Consider the following 16,867-nt stretch of genomic DNA (forward strand, 5'->3'; position numbering starts at 1 on the left):
ACTAGCTTGATACAACAGCATGACTTTTAAACCCTAGAACATACATATTATAGGGCTTTATCTATTTGCGCTATATCAGATTGAGCACCGATATGTCTTTATGTCCTTTGCAACATTTACCAATTGGATGCTGCATGGGGCTGGACCAGCCAATTGCATGAACAGGTTTTACCTCCACAGTACACGTATTACAGGGATCCGCTCTCTTGTGCCATGTCAGATTTTACTTTTTATTCCTTATTTCCACCATTACTGCCTATCACCCCACTTTAAATTGGGTTGAGCACGGAATGATTCACCATAGAATAAACCCACGACCAAAGCCACCTACCCACCATGGATTACCCCGATGGAGATGACCCCACAGGATCCCCAGATGACAGACGACGCTCTCTTGACATGCCATATCGACACGTCTTCCTCTTTCTGTACACAATTCTATCGATATGTTATGTGCTGTATGTCTATTCCGCACCTATTTGTAACACTATATACAGTGTACGATTTTCCTTAAAACAAATCCAATGCTGTAAGTTTTTTTGCACATGTATTGTAATCATTGTACACGTATTTATTGTGATACCTTGTATGCCTTTCCAGTTACACTGAAGAAGGCTATTCAGCCGAAAACGTTTTTTTGACTGGAACCGCACTAAATAAAGCTTTATACTGAAATTCAAAGTGGAGTACAGGAGTCCTTTTATACTAACCTCATTTTCTGTGCACATGAATCTTTCTAGTCAATACTGTACCATGTAAAAGTGCTCATGAGATGTTCTTTAATGGAAAACCACAACATGATGTCATGATGTATTGTGTCAAATGACAAACTCAGCTTTGCTACATCTGTATATGTGTTTGCGAATACAAGCCCAATTCCAAAAAAAAGTTAGGGTGCTGTGTAAAATGTAAATAAACACAGAATGCAAATGATCTGTAAATCTCATAAAACCACATATTTTTCACAGTAAAACAAAGAACATGTATCAGATGGGGTATCAAATTTGTGTGTCAAATCTCTTTTTATTAATTACATTTTTTAAAGCAACAGATCAGGACCAAATACAGAATAAAACAGGACTGTTGCACAGGAGGCACAAATACAGTAAGTCCACAAATGTCCAGTAGAAGACAGGCCTCTCAGGAGGCTATGGAAACAGCGTAAACAAACATATATAACGACATAAATGTACAAAAACATAAAGATGTACATGCATATTGGTATGCAGAGAGGTATATCAATATGGTACAAGAGCTGAAAGGCATAAAGATTGAATTAGGGGGAAAGACACCTAACTTGACAGACCCACCATTTAATGAAACGCTAGATACTTTGGATCAAATCCAAACCAGTCATTGAGTAGATAAAAAAGGAAGGCTCTCTGGACCATCAGTGAATTCCATGGAGACCATATAAACCTATATTTAGGAATGGTATGGTTCGCAAGATGACACAACCCCTCCAGTCTAGCAATTTGAACAATTTTCCGCAGCCAATGAACAATAGAGGGAGCAATACCTATTGCAGCCAGAGAGTCTTGTTATATGCTGTACTAGAAGCAGGTAGGAGATTAAAATATATAACCTAAGGGGCTATTATTGTGACATTGGGGCATAGATTGGATAAGACCTTGCACACCCTAGTCCGTTATGATGAAAGCAAGTGACAATCCCACCAAAGATGTAATTAAGAGCCTACATATTTAGAACACTGCCAACAAGTAGCCGGTATGGTGGGGTCAATACTATTCATTACAACAGGGGTTTTGTACCACGTGCTAACCAATTTGTACGAGGTCTCTTGTAAGGTGATGCAGCTAGAAGGACCTACGCACAATTTATAAATCTGGGAGACCTATGAGGTTGATAGCATCAAAGAGAGTTCCTTTTCCCAAGCAGAAATATAGAGGAGAGGTGAATCATGTGAAGAAAGAGATTGTATACCTGTCCATATTCTTCATATGGCTTTAGGGACCAGGGAGTGCGAGGCCATACCAACTATTTTGGAATTGGGGTTGTAGATGATAAAGCTTGGCATGATCAGAACCACCAAGTTGTCAGATTTTTTTAGATTTTGACCTGGTTTTTCTGTATGTGCTGTTTATTTAGGAAGCCACCATTTAAATACAAAGTTACTGTAGTAATAAAAAATGTTTTAAGTCTCCTGGGTGAATGAATATTTGTTTTATTTTTAGGCAAGTGAAACGAGTCCTTTTCATTCCTTATGCACTCCACAACAGAGATGATTATGCTAAAATTGCAAGGCAAAAATTTGAGAGTTTAGGTAAGTGAAAGCTTCATAAGATCCATCCATTGTCTTCATTGTTGCTGTCATGAGTAAGTTACTGGTTGCCAACATGTACTGTTCTCTATACTAGCTGTGAATACTTGTCTCCAGCTCTAGTAATAGTACTATTCTTTTTAAACTCGTTTTATTGAAAAAGAGTAACAAGGCATGTTTGTGGTACATTCATGTAAACATGATACAGTGTTATACGACAGAACAGATCATGCAGAATAAGAATAACATACATACTCAAGTAATTCAGTATAGAGAGGGCACATCATTTTCTTTGCATATACATTAAAAATACAATAAACTGAGTTGTACAAAAGTATTGCGTGAGACTTTAAATGTTCCAGCCCTATTAAGAGCCAATAGAAACTGCTGATCCCACTGAAGTTGTTGAATGTGATTCGTACCATAGACCCCATACTTTCTGGAATTTATCAGGACATTTTCTATTCACATATATCACCTTTTCAAAGGGAATTACCTGGTTAACCAGTCTTTTCCAGATCCCCAATGTTGGTAGATCTTCCGCCATCCATTTAAGAGCAATTACCTTGCGGGCTAGAAATAAAGTTTTGCTTAGAAATATCTTGTTATAGTGGGACCAACCATCATTATCCAGGAAACCTAATAAACATATCTTAGGGCATAATGGAATAGGGCCTAAGCCCAGTGATGAAAGTATCCCGAGTACCGCCTGCCAATATGATTTAATGTGTGTACAGTCCCACATCATATGCCAAAAATCTGCATTATTATGAGAACATCTTAGACAGTTGGGTTGGGGAATTCTCCCAATCTTGTGTAGTCTAGTGGGGGTTAAATAGCTGCGGTGTAACATAAATAGCTGGATTAACCTGTTATTAATCGAGGGAGATACATTAGTGACCGCCTCTAACGCCTCTGTCCAGTCCTCCGCTGAGAGATGTGGGATGTTCCCTCTCCATCTGACCTCAGCTAATATGGGTTGTGCTGACATGTGATTCTCCAAAAGGTGAGTGTAGAGTACAGATACTATGCCTCTAGGTCCCTGTGATCTAATGACTCCAATAAGGGGATAAGAGGAGATGGCCTTATTTCCATCCCTAAATTGTTCCTGAAGGGCGTGCCTGATCTGTAGATACTTAAAAACCTGGGTGCGTGCTATCCCAAATCGTTCTTGGATTTGAGAGAAGGAGCGTAAGATGGCTTCATCATATAAATCTCGCAGAGTTACAATCCCGGATGCTACCCAAACATGTGTTCCCTCTATTCCTTGTAAATGGGGGAATAATGGGTTATCCCATAAAGGTATGATGTCGGCCCAATCCTGATATTGCCTCAATTTGGCGTCTCTCCAAACTTGCTGCGCTAACCTGTGTACCTGCAGCAGTTGTTTCGACAGGGATCCGACCCCCTCAAGTACTGGCCACAAGTTGGATATATCCAGATGCTGTTGTAAATAATATTCCATGTTCTGCAGGGGCTTCCCACTAACCCAACCAGCCAAGAACCTGCACTTTGGATCTCTGCAACGTATTCAGAGCGAGTTTGTGCCTGGCTCTTCCCCAAATAAATTGAACCATTAGGGAGTGAAGGCGATCAAAGAAACTCTGTGGTATTGGGGTGCAAGCGTGTTCCAGTATATACAACCCTTTAGGCAATAGGATCATTTTGATTAAATTGATCCTGCCCATGATGGACAGAGGAAGGGTTTTCCACACCTTGAATTTGTCAATGAATATGGTTTCTAAAGGGGCGACATTCCTGGAATATGAGTTTTTCGGCTCTCTGGTGATAACGATCCCCAAATATTTAAAGTGGTCTACCACTCTAAGATTATGATAGACCTCGGGCCAATCGGATCGCCATAACGGCATCAAGGCCGACTTGGCCCAGTTAATGTGTAACACAGAGAAGTGCCCAAATTGCTCTATAATCGTGATCGCTTGTGGCAAAGAGGTGTCCATCTCACTCATATACAGTGTGAGATCATCTGCATATAGGCCTACTCTGTCCTCTATCCCCCCTATCCCAACCCCTCTAAATGTCGAGTCTTGACGAATACGTAAGGCCAGATGTTCAATGGCAATTGCAAACAACAGAGGGGAGAGAGGACAACCCTGCCTCATGCCCCTCTGCAGAGAAAAAGAGGGGGAGGCCGTGCCATTAACTAAAATACTGGCTCTTGGATTTTTGTATATTATCCGGATCCATTGTAGGAATCTAGGACCGAAGCCAAATTTCCCTAGTGCTCTCATCAGGTATGGCCACTCCAGCGAATCGAAGGCTTTGGCCGTATCTAATGAAGCCATCGCCCACTGTTTCTCATGTTGGGTTTCAATTTGGGCTATGATTTGCGCTCTGCGAATGTTATTAGAGGTTGATCTTCCTGGTATGAACCCAGTTTGATCGCAGTGTATTATGCTAGTTATTATTTTGTTCAACCTATTGGTCAAGATTTTTGTCAGGATTTTGTAATCCAAGTTTAGTAAGGATATTGTCCGATAGGAGGCACAATCCATCGGATCCTTGTCCGGTTTAAGAATCACTACTATGGACGCTTCATATAGGGAGTCTGGGAGTTTACCTATACGCCATGCCTCCTTGAACATCTCTTTCAATTGAGGCACGAGGATGTCAACATACTTGGAATATACCTCCAATGGCAACCCGTCAGGGCCTGGAGACTTCCCATTCGCCAATCCGTTAATTGCATCTTGTATCTCTTCTAGAGTTATATCTTCCTCCATTAAGTTGCTGTCCTCCATTGAGAGTGTTGGGCAGGTTATCTCATCTAGATAGTGCTCAAGTTCCCTCTCCGAGTATGTCACTCGTGTTTGATATAACTCTCGATAGAAGTCAGCAAAGCTCGCTACTATATCCGGGACAGATTCCTTGACCTCCCCACCCGGGACCTGAATACGTAAACCGGTGGGGCAGAGGTATGTCTATGTACTATGTGAGCCAATAGTCTTCCTGCCTTATCCCCTACCTCAAAGGCCTGCTGTTTGTAAAAAAAATAGCTTACTATTATTCTTTTCATGCAAGTGAACTAGATACATACTTCCCTTCAGTAACCAGTCTTGCCTATTTGCCTCAGATGGATCCAACACAAATCTAGCTTCAGCTTCCTTAACACAAGCATTAAGGGAATCCTCTTTTTTCCGGGTGTCTTTCTTAATATAAGAAATTGATGATTTAAGGCATCCCCTTAAATATGCCTTCATCATTTCCCATATAAGCAGAGCATTCGTGTCAGCGTCATGCACCTCAAGAAAAACTTGTAATTGGTCCGGGACTCTATCTTGTTCTTTTAATAGGGTAAGCCAAAATGGTTGTATCCTCGTTTTCAATCGAGGACTTAACCCCTGCAAGACATTGAACTGCGCTATTAGGGGTGCGTGGTCAGATACACTTTGAGGGCCATGAGAGACAGTGGACAGCTCCAGGTAAGCATCGGGGGACCCAAATATGTAGTCAATCCTGGACAAAGCTCCATGAGAGGGAGTGAAACAAGAGTATTCTACTACATCTGGGTGTTTTTCTCTCCAGAAATCTAACCATCCCACCTCTCCGGTCCAGGCCGACAACAAAGTGGGAGGGCTGTGAGCCGAGGAAGTCGGATGGGCACAAAAGCGATCCCTCCGTGGGTCCATGACCATGTTAATGTCCCCTACACTTAATAGTTTTGCTTGTGGGTACTGAGCTGCGAATATGGTTGAAGTTTGCAGAATTGTCAAGTCAGCAGGAGGGGGACAGTAAATGCTCAGAATCACAAATGGAGTACCATTCACGTGTGCATAAACAAAAACGTATCTTCCCTCCGGGTCACTCTCAATTGTATGTAACTCCCATCTAACAGAGCGGTTGATTAACAGAGACACTCCCCTGGAATGTGAGGTACCGTACGAGTGATATGCACATTGAACCCATGATTTCTGGAGTCTACCGGCTGTATCAGCCGTTAAGTGAGTCTCCTGCAAACTGAGTGCCTGCGGACATGTGCAAAAACGGACATTCTCTTACCCGTGTCTCCTAGCCCTCTCACATTCCAGGACATTAGCACTAGGGTGGCCATATTATTCGTGTCTCATATCTTAATGCGAGTCTGCACTTCTGCTGCAATTTCGAATAGCTTCCTCCCATCTAATTACCCCTCACATTCACAGTTCTGCCTGTAGTTTAATGATCTACCACATAATGCCCGAACAGAGTATACAAGCTTGAGGCAAAACAAAACATGCCATAAACGAACACTGAAATAAAGTGCCTATTGCCCAATGCGGGAAAGTGACTTCCCTGTGGCTACAGCGTCAGGGACCTGCATATTACAAGCTGGTAAATAAACTATGCAGGTATCTGATCAGCTCCCTTCAAATATTGTATAGCATACTGACATTTAACTAATGGCGTACACACAGAACAGTAAAACTCACTCTGAGGTGGCAGCCCGCAATCATTACAAAGTCCATAACTGAACATTTTCGCATAATGTAAATGACGAGTCTCCACCGCCAGTACAACAGTAAGTCCCGTTGGTAGAGTCCCCAGACAAAAGACGAGGTATTGATGCCATACCGCTTCTCAAGATGGAGCCACTCTGCGCAATTTCCTGACGACCCAATCATCCGCCTCCTTGGGGTCAGTGAAGAAATGCGATTTTTCTCCATCCACCACCCGCAGCCTGGCGGGGTATGCCATGGAATATGGTAAGTTCATGTCCCGAAGCCTTCTCTTTACAGAAACAAAGGTCACCCTTTTCTTCTGAAGCTCGGCAGAGAAATCGGGGAAACAAGGACACTTTGGCATTTTCATGCATGATGGTCTGCTTCCTCCTCGCCTGTGTAAGGATAAGGTCACGATCCTTCCAATTCAACAAGCGTTCTAGCAGCGGTCTAGGTGGAGCTCCAGGTGGTGGTGGACGAGCTGGAACCCTGTGGGCTCTCTCCACTGCATACGCCATGGAAAAGGCTGCCTCAGGAAAGGTAGATTTGAACCAGGTTTCTAGGAAAGCGGCAGGATCCGGCCCTTCTGTTCGCTCCGGTAGGCCCAAAATGCGCACATTATTCCTCCTGGCCCTGTTTTCCAAATCATCACACTTTTGCCTCCACAAGGAGACCGAATCTTCCAGGGCATGGATCTTGGCAGGTATGGGACGAGTGAGGTCCTCTAGTTCCGAGATCCTCTCTTCCGCTCCCTTCACCCGCTCTCTGAGTTGCTGGACGTCTTGTCTAAGGAGGCCTACATCCACACGTACCTCGTCAATCTTGGTAGTGAGGGAAGTTTGACAGGCCAGGATCGCTGATAAGAGTTGTTCATGCGCCTCTTTCAGTGAAAGCTCTGGCGCCTCCGGTTCGTCACTGACCGCTTGCTGAGCCGCCTGGCCGCGAGTATGTTGAGTACGGGGTGTACTAGTTGTTGAAGCGCCATGTTGGTTATCTTGGCGCGCAAACTCTTTCAGGCGTTCAGCCACCGCTTGAGCCTTGCTGGGTCCCATCTTTATATTCTGTAAGCTCTCGTGATGTCGCACGTCTTTTCTATTGTCAGATTGATGGTGTCAGTGCTCAGGATTGATCAGGATCATAAACGGGAGCCGGAGCTCAGATCAGATGCGGCCGCTCATGTCGGCAGTTAGCCACGCCCCCCCCCCCCAATAGTACTATTCTTACAGATAATTGCATACCATAACCTTTAACATGTGTTCGTGTAGTTGGGGTATGTACTTGACTGGGACTGGGCCTTCCTGCATGTGGCCAGGCCTTTTATTCAGTTGATTGGCCTTTCTGCTGAATGCCTTTTCTTTAGCTTTATCTATAGAGATATTGCTTTAAAAGTTCACTTATACCTACGTTATTATGGTACTGTATATAAACATGAAAAGAGGGTTGTAGCAGCACTTACATAAAAAAATTGAATCCAATACGTGGTGGTGCCAGCCGTGATGGGTACCAGCCTATAGTGCCCCCGTTATCCAAGATATAGAGAAGAACCTCAGCATGCTCAAGTCTAACTTGAGACTTGAGCATGCTGCGGTTCTTCTCTATATCTACGTAATTATTGTATACACCTGTATTTTAGCCCTGTACCGCTAAAATAGATCTGCATGTGGATAACCTTGTTTTATTCTGATTCACCCTACATCATGCTAGGAAACTTGTAGGTTACTTTGGTGAAAGGATCTGGTATTTGAATCAACCGGGGGAAATCTGAAATGATAAGAGATTTTGCATTCACATATTTTAGTTTCTCCAGCCACAAGCAATAAATTTACCCAATTATATATTTTTCGCAAGCCTGTCCCACCTACCTGTCCCAAACACCTACTGATTTGTTACATGTGATGTGGGACAGTGAACAATGACAACACTACCTGAAATATTTTTATACTTTAAAAAAAGTTCTGGAATATTTTGTGCCCTTAAACTGGCATACATACTTTTATTAAGCCTTTAGACACTTTTTTCTGCTCTTCCGACAAGAGGGCATCTCTTAGCAGGAAAGGGACAGGTCTACCTGAAAAGGGGGTGCACCATAAAAAGAGCCAAAATTTTGGCACACAATTCTGCCATAAAGAAAGACAACCAATCAATGGTGTAGACGTATAATTGACAGTCTAAAATAAAGGTGTGCCAAATGTATCATCCAGCATCAGCCACTTTGATGAATCTGGCACAATTTTAGGCTACTTTCACACTAGCGGCAGGACGGATCCGACAGGCTGTTCACCCTGTCGGATCCGTACTACCGCTATTTCGCCGTGCCGCTGGACTGCCGCTCCGTCCCCATTGACTACAATGGGGACGGGGGCGGGGGCGGAGCTCCTGCGCAGCACGGCAGTGCACGGCGAGAGGCCGTCGGACATGTCGTAGTTTTAGTCCGGCGGCTTATCGCCGCACACTGCCGTGCTCCACTGGAGCTCCGCCCCCATCCCCATTATAGTCAATGGGGACGGAGCAGCGGTCTGGCGGCATGGCAAAAAAGCGGTAGGACGGATCCGACAGGGTGAACAGCCTGTCGGATCCGTCCTGCCGATAGTGTGAAAGTACTCTTAGACTTTACACTGTCTAAAAATGAAACAGAATTAGTAAGTCCGCCTCATTGTTTTTAACCTTAACAGCAGTTGCACTCTGTTGGATTAATCACTGACCATCAAATTTGTTTTAGCTATAAAATCTCATATGAATGGGTTAGGGTACTTTCACACTAGCGGTTTTCTTTTCCGGCACTGAGTTCCGTCCTAGGGGCTCTATACCGGAAAAGAACTGATCAGTTTCATCCCCATGCATTCTGAATGGAGAGCAATCCGTTCAGGATGCATCAGAATGTCTTCAGTTCAGTCTTTTCGACTGATCAGGCAAAAGATAAAACTGCAGCATGCTACGGTTTTATCTCCGGACCAAAAAACGGAAGACTTGCCTGAATGTCGGATCCAACATTTTTTTACATAGAAATGTATTAGTGCCGGATCCGTCATTCAAAATACCGGATTGCCGTATCCGTCCTTCCGGTCTGTGCATGCGCAGACTGGTATATGTGAATTTTTTTTTGTAATGGATCCGTTTGTGCGTATGACGTCTTAAAATGCCATCAGTTGGCATACGTTTTGCCGGATCTGGCAGGCAGTTCCGGCAACGGAACGGCTTGCCAGATCACTCTGCCGCAAGTGTGAAAGTAGCCATATCTACAAAAATCACAAATTTGGTAAAATAATTTGACTGAACAGGGGGAGTTTGTGACTACAGTCAACTCTCAGCCCTTGAATTGTGTCTTCACTAAGATGTGTGGACAACTAAGTAGAGCATACTTAATCACTAGGGTCTTATTCACACTTCAACGTTTTCCACGGACACCATATGGATTTATTGAATTCTGTATGTCAATCCAGTTGCCTGTGTTTTTCTATGTTATATTAAAATCCAGCTGGCACTCAACCATGGCATTCACGCTGCAAACGGGAAGGAGCGGACTCCACATAAAGCATTTGAAAGAATCCCAGCAACCGTGTCTTGCTTCTAAGTATATTCCTTTATTCTATTGTCATATTTCATCCAATATGACGCGTTTCGGCACAAAGCCTTTATCAATAATACATCATCAAGACAAGCACATTACTTATATAACAAAGTCAATTAAAACACAAGTGACGTCAGATGCCTAGATAGAATAGGGAAACATAAATCCACTATAAGAACAAAAAACCTATTACCACTGCCCTCTCACTTTGATAAATGTAGACATACTGTGTCACAGCTGAGATTTCAGGTGCTTGAACAAATAAAGAGACCAAGAAGCGGGGGAGATATCAAGAAGATGTTGTTACGCAGAGAGGCTTACTGGATTCACACCTCGAACACGATGCATCCCAGAGGTTTGAATCGTGAACATGAGATTGCACGTTTGTAAGGAGTATTTTGTTCATATTCCAGATCACTGATCTGTCATTCTTTATATAATTTTTTATAGACTTCATCGTCCCGCTGATCTTCTCAATGGATAGTATAGTATCCTTTACTTTCCTGCTTATGTTTTGTATGAAGTGAAACCTGGATGTTGATTCGTTCTGACCCGGATACCGCCGGTAGCTGGGCATCTGACGTCACTTGTGTTTTAATTGACTTTGTTATATAAGTAATATGCTTGTCTTGATTAAGTATTATTGATAAAGGCTTTGTGCCGAAACGCGTCATATTGGATGAATTACATGCATGACAATACAATAAAGGAATATACTTAGAAGCAAGACACGGTTGCCGGGATTCTTTCAAATGTGTTTTTCTATGGATTGTTGCTCCACAGGAAATACATGGGAGCATACGCTACTTTGGTCAGTTTTGTGGACAGTATGTTTCCATTCTATCCAGTGGTTCTGCGAAAACCATGGAGAGCAGACGGATGCCATTCATGTGTGGTCGATTGTAAATTAATACAAAGTTTATAAACAAAAAGGTTGCTGTTTGTTGCAGCCACAAAAAATAAATAAAAAACACAGTACCCGGAAGTGTAGTAGCACATGCACAGTCAGCATCTGCGCAGCTCTAGTAGCAGCAGCAGAGCCTTGGAGCAAAGCGTAGATGTGAGATTGACAGTGCCAAGAAAAAAAAATGAATTGAAAGGGTTGTCCCATGACAAACACTTATCCCCTCTCCATATAAAAGGGGTATGTGTCTGATCAGCGTTGGCTATCTGCTGGAGCTTCCAATGGTCACAAGAAAGGTTGTCCCATGTTCCCCTGTTTGAGTGGAGTGGTGGTCTTTCATGTGTGCTGCCACCCTATTCATCTCTATGGGACTGCCAGAGATAGCCAATGCTGTACTGAAGATAATTTCCCTACTTATTATAAGAATGTTCATGTTGCCAAAGTTCTGAATCTGACTCCAAAGCCCTGCTGCTAAATGTAAAATGTGAGTTGCCTTTTTGTCTCTTGGTAGTGGGATAAAGTGAGTGTTGGTTATAGTGATCACTTTTGCATTGAGAAGAAATAAAAAGTTGTGTCTGACATTATGAATGTTGTTTTTTCAGGTTATGCATTAGACAGCATTCATGAAGCTGCTGATCCTGTAGATTCAGTTCTAAAATCGGAAGCCATATTCATTGGTAATGCTTTCATTATTTTTTATTGTGAAAGATCATCAAACTACTCCTTTCTTCCGACGTTCTTACCCTCTCTCTGATTACCCCTCCTCACCATTTCCCAAGCAGGAAGAAAAAAAAGCTGCTGGTTCAATGTAAAATAATTTGCAAATGTGACTTCTATATCTAATTTTTTATTTCTCAGTTTCTTCTGATTCCTTAAAGGGGTTATCCCATCTTAGACAATGGGGGCATATCGTTGGGATAGGTGCGGGTCCCACCTCTGGGACCTGCACCTACAAGGAGAACGGAGCGTAGAAAGTTTAGGAGGCCGCACCGCGCATGCGCAGCCGCCCTCTATTAATTTCTATGGAGCCGCCGAAAATAGCCGAGCGCTGACTCGGCTATTTCCGTCGGCCCTATAGAAATGAATGGACGCGGTGGTCTCGCATGCGCGGTGCACTCCCATTCACTTCAATGGGAGAGGCGGGGAGCTGCGCCTGGTGGTGGATGGACCCCGGGAGACCTATCAGACAATGGGGGCATATCTTAGCGATATGCCACCATTGTCTAAGATGGGATAACCCCTTTAAGGTATTTATGTCCTGAAAAAATAAATAAAAAAATCCCATATTCTGGGATTCAAGTAAGGACATTTTTTTCTTTCTCACATCTGATGAAAGAGAGATACTTTTGCTTCAGCAGTGTTAGGGCTCACTTTGCTTGGTCTGGGAAACATGGCCTGTCTGTCGGCCATATCTCCCGGACTGACGGCTGCTCCTCAGACCTGAACTCGCTGTATCCTAGTGATTTCGGATGCAGTGAGTTCCTACCTGATCGCAAGTCTGTTGTACTATACTCACATGATGAGTTCCTATCTGTCCTGTGATCGGATAGCAACTCACTGCATATATATGAAGTGTTGCCCATCTTTAATTCAGTCTCAATAATACACACAGCAGGTACGGTAAGTGATGCTTTCAGATTACTCCTCTCATCCCACATGATCAGTTTCCAGCATTACAGGGCTAAAGAGAGAGTTCCAGCAGAGTATACAGAATGCCTGTACCATATTGTAGTATCAAAGTACTCCCTCAATATATCGCCAGCAACAGAGTAGGTACAGAAACGTTCTATGTATGTGTCTCAGTCACAGATTCAGTATGGATATAATTGTCTGTAAGGCTACTTGCACACATTGCGGATTACATGCGGTTTTTCCACGCGGATTCTTGTGCTGAAAAACCACAGCATAATGCAGATTAGACATATCTCATGTACACTTTGCTTTTTTCTGTGCGGTAATTAACCTGTCTTGCAGATTTTGAAGCAGCATGCCAATTGTTTGTGTGATTTTTGGTGTGGATTTCATCGTTTTCAGTGGGAGGGTGAGATCTGCACCAAAACTGCATCTCATCTGCACCAAGACCGCAATGTGTATTTTGGAAATCTGCGGGCATTTTCAGGTATTAAACCTGCACCCGTGTACCATAGCAGGGCAATTCTGTTCTGGTCACAAACTATAATTTGGCTCCATATATAGACCCCTCTGTCTCTTTACTATGTACTGATTATTTCTTATATAAATTGACACTGCCAGAATGGTGTACAAAGCACAGGAAAAACAGTCCCAATGGCGCTTGCAGTAAATGCCTACAGATCATTGTCCATCTGAGGCATACAAATGCGACATAAAACTCTTGCAAGTTCAGTTAGTGAAAAACTGATGTTTTTCTCCAGTGTTTCTTGCATTTCTTTGATGCGGATCTCATCAGTTTTTTATGCAGTTTTCACCCAAAACTGTAGAATAATGCTCTGCATCTCCTAGCAACCATCAGTGAAAATGAACCTTTCTTCAGTGTGCTTCAGTTTTTTTTCACTGGCACATTAACTGGCAAGTTCTGCATGAAAAAAAACGCAAAACTCATGACCTGCTTTTAGTTGTGTATTTCATGCAGACACATTCATTTATATGGGGTCCATTTTGTGTAAAAAGATAAATCATGCTGCATTTTTTTTCACACAGAGCAATCTTGCATGAGAAAAAAACACCCATCTGCATAAATCCATTGTATTTAATGGGTCAGTTTTCATTGCGTGTGCTGTCAGTTTTAATCCAAGGTTGGCGCCGATGTGTAAAACTCACTCTCCCTTTAATCCCTTTCTCATGTCGGACTTTCTCTTTCTGTTCTGTTGACACCAGCATCCAAAGTGCTGCAGCTTATTTCCTCCTCAGGAGGAGAGACTGATACTAGGGATGGGGGATCAGATACCGGACAGGTTTCTGCTACTGGGCCAGAACAGCTTCTTGCCTCTTTAGGAGTAGAGACTGTTGCAGAGCCTGGAGGGCAGGTATGACCAAGGGTCCTGAGACCCGTATAGCACGACATGGCGTGGTAATGCACTGTGTGCCAGTGGAAGCAGTATTCAAGCAATGCTGTAAAAGTGCCATCTCAGCCAACCAGAAACCTACATGGAACTGATGAGACGTAGCTACCAAAACAGATCTGCCCCAAACTCTTCTGATTCACGGCTTCTACCTATAGGGCTACTACACAGCTTTCTTCCTTGTACATATTTTTCCCACTGCCAAAAGTCTCCCTACTGTCTGATGAGGGTGAAGCAGGGTTCCAGGGAAAGTGAAAAAGAGACATCTCACAGATCTAGGTATCTCTGTCACCATAATATGCAGTCCTATTTATTTGGTCCATTTGGTTTAACAGTGTAGCAGATCTGTCCCTATATTATGCTGCCCTTAAATATTGTACTGTTTGATTAATAGTAGTTATGTGCCTGCTGTATTCATGGAGGACGTTCCCTCTCACCTGACGCCCACTGTAAAAAAAAAAAAAAATAATAGAAAATAGTCTCCTTGTGTTATATTAGTATATTAGATTGTGGTAAACATATATGGCTTTGTCTTTGCTGAATATATAAACGCTGAGTACATTGGGATATTCAAGGTAATTATAACCACATGAAGATGTCCTCTTATATTTAATCCAACTGAGGTAAGCCAATGTGACTTTATATTGGCTGAATGAAAGCTGATTATTTGTAATGAGGAGTAAAGGGTCAATGTATGCCGCAAACAATTGCGCCGTATGGCGAGTATGTTAGTAGATTAGTTTTTAAGTCTCTACTCACAGGAGACTATTTCATATACAGGCTGACAGCGGGGGCGTCCCACCCGGCCTTGTTCTTCTGTGCGGCACTGCTCCTCTATGCCGGTCAGTATTGCAGATCCCGCGGCGAGGATGGCATCCCACGTGGTTTGTAGTGGATCACGTGATGCAGGAGTAGGTCATGTGATGTTCCTACTCGTAATGCGTAGCCTGCAGGTGATTTATTGAATCTTCAGAGCGGTATATTTCCAATCCCCTTAGATTTTTTTTAAAAGCTGACGTCAGATGAATGATAATGGATAGTTCCGTCCTGTAGCTTTTCTTTTACACATTCACTTCCCTTCTTTCTCGCCCTCTCTCCATCTACGTCATACTTGCGTATTCCAATAGTCACACCTCTGTGTTTTCTGTGCCTAATTACTACACAAATAGTTGTCTGATTTTTAAGCATTTTTTTTCTTTTCCTGACTGCAGGTGGTGGTAACACGTTCCGGCTTCTAAAAGCCTTGTATGATAATAATTTATTACCTGTTATCCGGAAAAAAGTGATTGAGGTAATGTATGCTCTTGAGTAAATTAACCTCTTAAAGATTGGGCCTCCTTTGTCGGCTTGATTAATTTTTCTATCATATTATACACTGCTCGTTGCCATGGTTACAATCACCCTGCAATCCAGCAGACTTAGTCGTGCATGCACACTATAGGAAAAAGTGCCACCGCTCTGGTGGCTGGATTCATGGGTGGGTACATAGGCGGCACTTTTTCCTATAGTGTGTAAGCATGGCCCCCGCTGCTGGATTGCATGGTCGTAACCATGAAAATGAGAAGTGTATAATGCATTGCTGAAATGTGTTACACCAGAAAAGGAAGATGACATATTTTTAACGTCTTTGTAGAACTATTTACATTCAGATTTATAATTGTTTTTAGTGTGAAAACTGTGATTTCTCACCAGCCCTTTGAAATTCGGTAGAAAGGGGGGTGACTGCCGAACACACTGGTGCAAATGCTCATCTGTGATCTGAGTGCGGTATCTGTTCTTCACCAGATTCATAGTGGAGAATGCAGATTCACAAGTGTATGTAGAAGCAAACATACACTGCTCAAAAAAATAAAGGGAACACTTAAACAACACAATGTAACTCCAAGTCAATCACACTTCTGTGAAATCAAACTGTCCACTTAGGAAGCAACACTGAGTGACAATCAATTTCACATGCTGTTGTGCAAATGGGATAGACAACAGGTGGAAATTATAGGCAATTAGCAAGACACCCCCAATAAAAGAGTGGTTCTGCAGGTGGTAACCACAGACCACTTCTCAGTTCCTATGCTTCCTGGCTGATGTTTTGGTCACTTTTGAATGCTGGCGGTGCTTTCACTCTAGTGGTAGCATGAGACGGAGTCTACAACCCACACAAGTGGCTCAGGTAGTGCAGCTTATCCAGGATGGCACATCAATGCGAGCTGAGGCAAGAAGGTTTGCTGTGTCTGTCAGCGTAGTGTCCAGAGCGTGGAGGCGCTACCAGGAGACAGGCCAGTACATCAGGAGACGTAGAGGAGGCCGTAGGAGGGCAACAACCCAGCAGCAGGACTGCTAACTCCGCCTTTGTGCAAGGAGGAACAGGAGGAGCACTGCCAGAGCCCTGCAAAATGACCTCCAGCATGCCACAAATGTGCATGTGTCTGCTCAAACGGTCAGAAACAGACTCCATGAGGGTGATATGAGGGCCCGACATCCACAGGTGGGGGTTGTGCTTACAGCCCAACACCGTGCAGGACGTTTGGCATTTGCCAGAGAACACCAAGATTGGCAAATTCGCCACTGGCGCCCTGTGCTCTTCACAGATGAAAGCAGGTTCACACTGAGCACATGTGACATGTGACAGAGTCTGGA

General features: G+C 43.2%; 1 protein-coding gene across 6 annotated transcripts in view; it reads left to right on the forward strand.

Annotated features, from left to right (window-relative positions):
- The window catches only part of LOC121007708 (alpha-aspartyl dipeptidase-like), a 75,069-nt gene that overhangs the window by 44,209 nt on the left and 13,993 nt on the right, over positions 1-16,867 (forward strand). For all 6 annotated transcript variants that reach the window (XR_005780461.1, XM_040439832.1, XM_040439833.1 and 3 more), the window contains 3 exons: positions 2,196-2,284; positions 11,795-11,869; positions 15,445-15,524. Coding sequence is in view for 5 of the 6 variants with exons in the window: in XM_040439832.1 (XP_040295766.1) it covers positions 2,196-2,284; positions 11,795-11,869; positions 15,445-15,524 (244 nt within the window). In the remaining variant the exon portion in view is untranslated. The remainder of the gene's footprint in view (positions 1-2,195; positions 2,285-11,794; positions 11,870-15,444; positions 15,525-16,867) is intronic.

This window comes from Bufo bufo, chromosome 7, assembly GCF_905171765.1.
Source record: "Bufo bufo chromosome 7, aBufBuf1.1, whole genome shotgun sequence".
NCBI classification, from domain to species: Eukaryota; Metazoa; Chordata; class Amphibia; order Anura; family Bufonidae; genus Bufo; species Bufo bufo.